The sequence below is a fragment of the Tiliqua scincoides genome, chromosome 1, assembly GCF_035046505.1.
Source record: "Tiliqua scincoides isolate rTilSci1 chromosome 1, rTilSci1.hap2, whole genome shotgun sequence".
Taxonomy (NCBI): Eukaryota; Metazoa; Chordata; class Lepidosauria; order Squamata; family Scincidae; genus Tiliqua; species Tiliqua scincoides.
In genome coordinates this window covers 20,019,439-20,024,824 of record NC_089821.1, presented here as the reverse complement: position 1 = coordinate 20,024,824, position 5,386 = coordinate 20,019,439, and the positions used below count along the sequence as shown (strand labels likewise).

Sequence of the window (5,386 nt, the reverse complement as noted above, 5' to 3'; positions counted from 1 at the left end):
TTATCCCAGCCCTAACCCTACCTCTCTGTTTTAAAAATAAAAAGTACATCTTATATAAATATACATATATTGGGACACAAATGTCTGGGATGCCAAAAAACAAAAACAAAAACTGAACGCAAATGTCCAATACCAGGATGCATCTGACCAGGACATAGTTGTCCAGTATGCAATGGTCCTGTCACTGTGCAGCTCCTCCTCAACCACACATAGAGGTTCATCAGCCTACTAACAGTACAATCCTATGCATGTCTCCTCAGACACATTAAGTTCAACGGGACCTCTTCTCAGGGAAATGTGCATAGGATTTCAGCTATGAACCTGACATAACATGCCAGCCAAAGCCTATGTAGAAAGTCAGTCGCAAACCTCTGTATAAAAATTGTGTTCTCTAGCTTCTCTTATATATCCATTACAATACTGCAGACCCAGTGACGAAATATGGTTAATCATGCAGGCAGTGGAGTTGCTAGAGGGGGTGCAAAGCACTAAGTTTTTGCAGGGAGTTTCACCACAGCGCGCAAACAGCCCCTCCCCTTTCCGCCTGGAATGGCACTTAAAGGGGGAGGGAAGGGTCACTTGCACTCTGCGGTGAGAGTCCCTGCAAAAACTTACTGCTTTGCACCCCCTCTGCAAGAGCCCTTCCTTCTTTCTGTTTGCAAGGGGTCACATTCTGTTCCTCCCTGCTTTTATATTGCTACTTCATGCGCCACACTGCTATCGCCATATAGTTTTCTTGTTTCAAGGATACAGATTTCAAAATGTAACTCACTAAAATGTAACTCATGAAATGACCTTTAAGAAAAATTCTGTAACTAAATCCATCTGGCAAATATTATTTCAGGATTTGTACCTTCTAGTGTACAGGGCTCACTTGCATTAAAACAAAATTATAGAGACCTTTGATGCTTCTCCTATGTTGCCTTGTGTGACCGTATCATTTTCCAAAGGAGCCACTTAAGGCAGGACAGGGTGTTAAGAAGAATCTGATGAACCTTGGGGAACAGGTTAAAAGATTATCTTGTTAAGTAAGCTGTTTTCATGTTAGCAGCTAAGCAGAAAATAAATGTGGCAACTTATTTCTGCATCAAATATTTCTCATGGGGAACGTGTTTCACAGTCAAGCTTCATTAAGAGAGTCATTCCATCATACTCAGTACTGTATCTAGTGTGTGAAACTACTATGTTGATCCCCTGCTGAATGGATATATTACAAAACTTGATTTGTTACAAAAGGTTTTCCAGCGTTTGTGCACCTTTATTAGCACCAATGGACAGTTAAAGGACATCATCTTGAACAGGCCTGTTGAGGATCTTAAAATTTTGTTTTCATTCAGTCTTTGGATTCTTCACACACTTTTCTCTTCAGCTAAATATTGTAGTGCTTGGCTTCTGTTTGTGTTCCCTTTAGCAAAGGGCATCATTTATGCCACCTGATTAGCAGCACTTTTTAATGTTGGGCACTTTGGTCTGAACTGGTTTTAGCCCGTCAAATTGGTATGGTACAAATGGAATGGACTTGTATGACACAAGATACAAGCTGGTTCCACATACTTTTGAGACAATCATTCCTGTGGATCATTATTTGCTACAGTATTAATAAGACCTGCACTTTCTGTGATGTTTGTCACAAGCAATAATTCCCAAGTGCAACTGTCTTCAGAAAATTAATGAATAGGGCTGTAAACCCCTTCAGAGTGTTTATAATTTTATTTGAGCAAGAGTTTCTGAACATTTTATTCTGTCATGTGATCAAGGCTAATCAGAATTTTTCCTGCTTTTAACAAGCCTCATTGTTTCCAAGTTTCAACTGCATGGGTAAAGTGTGCTAAATGGACCATACTCTATATGGACTTCTATAAAATAAACTCTTCTTAAATATGGACACATAGTAGAAGATACTACAAGTTCCAGCATGCAACACTGCATCGTGATCCAATCAAATACAGTCCAAATTAAGTTTCAGTGTATAAGGATGAAAACAGCCATTGCTTGATTGTTTGGGAAAAGCACATTGAAATGGCCCTTGATTTTCTTGGAAGTTTTTATCTAGTATTCAGCAGTATGTTGCACTTTTTTTCTTTGTTTACAACTGTTGATTCAGCAAAGAAAGAATACATCTTTTTTTCTGTGCAGATTTTTGAATAAGTATAACAGAAGCATGTTGAAAATGGTTTATGAAGTAGCTGCCAGAGTTCATGTGCTCCTCAGATATAATAAATAAATGTAGGTTTTTTAAAAAATAAAACACATTTTTTCCCCCCAGTGGGAACTAGAATATACAGTATATTCCCATTTAACCTGAAATAGAAAAGACCTTTTATTTTTTAGTTAGGTTGGCCTGCAATTGTGCCTCCTTGGCCATTCTGTCAAAGGTACGCATGTTCATCTCTTCCCGTACCTTTTCTCGGACATGGAATGAGGCCCGAGCAACAGACCTGGCATTTTCCAGGACCGTTTTTTTCTCCTTACAAAACTGTTCACTCCTTTCTAGCTTTTTTTCAATGGACAGAAGGATCTCCCTGCGCCGGATATCTTCATATTGTTCCACCTTCCTCTTGTTCACTCTCTGCACTTTCTCCTTCTCCATCCGGCTCTGGACCACCTTCCGGGCTTTCTGCTGGACGACCTCCTCGGCCACCTGTGTAGCGTGCTGGAGCTTCCTCTCGGATGCTTTGGCTAAGGCCTCCAAGTGCTCCTTCTGCTCCTGTCCCCTCTTCTCCGCTATTAACCTTGCCCTCTGAAACTGCATCTCTTCCCGCTTGGCCTTCTCCCTCAGCTCCTGGTTCCTCTTCTCAATGAGATGCTCATAGTTGTCTTGAGCCTTGTTCAGGCTCCCTTCCACGGATGCCCGGAGCTGGGCCTTCTCCTCGGCTTCCTGCTTGGCCAGTTCCTTCACGATGGCCTTGTGCTTCCGCTTCTCTGCTTCATTCAGCAGCTTCTTCTCTCTCTGCAGCAGCTGCTCCTTCAGGAGCTTCTTCTGAGCAGCCAAGGCCGCCTTCTCCTGCAGCAGCTGCACCTCTCGCTCCATCGCCTCCTTCTTGACCTCTTCCTGGGCCTTGAGGTTGTGCTCCTGGTGACGCTTCTTCTGCTTGTCCTCCAAGGTGGCCTTCTGCAGCTTCTCCCTCCTCATCTTCCCCTGCCTCTCCATGTGTTCCCGCCACTTCTCAGCCTCCATCATCTTCTGCCTCTGCCTCAGCAGGGTGGCCTCCTCCTGCTCCTGGTTCAGCTTGGTGCGCCGCTTCTGCAGCTTGGTCTCCCACATCTTCTGGCACTGCAGCAAGGCCCGCTGCTTCTCCTTCTCCTCCTGCTCCCTCCTCTGTTCCGCCTGCCTCCTCTGGATGTCCCACTGGAGGTGGGCACTGTAGCGCTGCTCGTTCAGGATGCTCTGCTCCTGGTGCTTGGCGATCATCAAGGCCGCGATCTTGCGGTCCCTCTCCGGGACCACCTTGAGGCCTTTCTTCCTCCTGACCTCCTTGACGATCATCTCCACCTTCTTGGTGGTCTGCGGGGAGTGGCTCAGGTCGCCCAGGCTGAAGCTGCGGCCCACCAAGGAGGTCGCTGCGGCCACGGTCCTGGAGCCAGGCAACTCCTTAGGCCACCTGTCCTTCAGACTGTCGCCACTGTAGGAGGAAGAGGCCCCGGAGTCGGAGGAGGTCTTGTTGGAGCAGCCCTCCCTCCTCTTCTGCAGGGAGTCCAGCGAGTGGCTCTTCTTGGCCCTGGTGCCTGCGGCCTGGGCCTGCGCCACCCCTGGCGTGCAGGCCCCGTTGACCAGGCCGCCCTTGAGGGCGAGCCTGGAGGCGGGCGAGGGGGGCAGGCTGCCCAGCGGGAGGAGCCTGCGCTTCTCCTCGCGGATAATCCTTTCCCGTTCCTCGCGGCACTGGCGCAGCTTCCTCTGCCGGTCCATCTCGTAGACCTCGTAGAGCCCGGCGGCCACGCGCATGGACCTGCCCGGAGCCTCCCGCACCAGCTCGCCCAGGCTGCGCGGCAGCAGCTCCACCGGCTTCACCGCCGAGCGCGCGCAGGCCTCCAGCGAGCGCGGGCTGGTCAGCACGTAGCGGCTGCCCTCCGCCTCCGGCCGGTCGAAGTTGTACAGGTCCAGGTGCAGCAGCGGGGACTCTTCGCGCGCCCTCCCCGCGGGGGGCGCCTCCGCCGGCGCCGGGGCCGCGGCCGCGGGGGGCTCCGCCGCGCTGCCCGCCTCCGCCTCCGGGCTGCCTTCTCCCCCCGGATCCGTGCCGTTCTCCGAGCCCTCCGGCTCCGCCATGGGGTCCACCATGCTGCAGCACCTGCAGGGCGAGAGCAGCAGCGCTTCAACAGCAGTCCCAGGCGGGGCTACTCGGAAGTAAGCCCCACCATCTTCAATGGGACTTACTCCCAGGAAAGTGTACGACCGGGTGGCAGCCCAATCCTAGGCAGGTCTACTCAGTAGTAAGTCCCACTGTGTTCAATGGGACTTACTCCCAGGAAAGTGTGCACAGGATGGCAGCTTCGTCTCTCCGGCTCTCAACAGGGAGGATGGGGCTGCGATCCTGTGCACACTTGCCTGGGAGTAAGCCCTATGGACTATAATGGGACGTACTGATGAGCAGGCATGCATAGGATTGGGCTCTGAACCCGGCACAAATAGGACCTCGTTGGCATTTAGAGCCCAATCCTGTGCGTGTCTACTCAGAAGTAAGTCCCATTACAGTCAATGGGGCTTACTCCCAGGTAAGTGTGCATAGGGTTGTAGCCGGAATGCTTTGCAAACGAGGGATGCAGCCGGGCGCTGCGTCTCCACGCCCAGGACGCGGGCGGAGCAGCAGAGGCGCCCCGGAGTCCCCAGCCCACCACCATCCCTTTCCCTCTACTCAGGCCAGTGGCGTAGCAAGAGGGGGGCAAAGCACTCAGTTTGGCAGGGAGCAGCCTCACCGCTTTGCCCCTCTCCTCCTCCTCCCAGGGCCTGGCTTAACCTGGTTGGCTGTGCTGATCGGTTAAGCCCTTCCCCTTTCCCCAAATAATACACAGGGAGGGTTGGGCGGGGGAAAGAGCCCCCCTTCTCCCCCGCACGGTTGTTTAGCAACCTTGAAGTTATACCAGGAAGGTGGGGGGGGGGCAAAGGCTATCGCGGCCCCGATTCACCTCTGATCGCGTGGAGAGGGGCATTTGGTTCTCTGTGCCACCCGTTCTGCTGCCTCCCTTCCTTCTGGGGCTGGACTGCGGTGGCAGCGACCTCCCTGCAGGTCTTCCCAGGCTGGGCCAGCAGCTTCCAGCATGACGCTGGGCTGCGATCCTGGCCATACTTTCCTGGGAGTAAGTCCCATGGACTCGAATGGAATGCTCTTTTGAGTAGACACGCATAGGGCTGGGCTCCTGCTACCCTCCCATCCTCCCTCCAGGGGGCTAC

General features: G+C 51.6%; 1 protein-coding gene across 1 annotated transcript; it reads right to left on the bottom strand.

Annotated features, from left to right (window-relative positions):
- Positions 1-2,320: 2,320 nt before the first annotated feature.
- Positions 2,321-4,276, bottom strand: CCDC177 (coiled-coil domain containing 177). The gene has a single exon (XM_066611644.1). The coding sequence runs from the start codon at positions 4,274-4,276 to the stop codon at positions 2,321-2,323; it is 1,956 nt and encodes a 651-aa protein (XP_066467741.1).
- Positions 4,277-5,386: the final 1,110 nt, after the last annotated feature.

Bases quoted from the DNA above. Each gene is read 5' to 3' on its own strand.
- CCDC177 (XM_066611644.1), bottom strand. From the start codon at position 4,276: ATGGTGGACCCCATGGCGGAGCCGGAGGGCTCGGAGAACGGCACGGAT.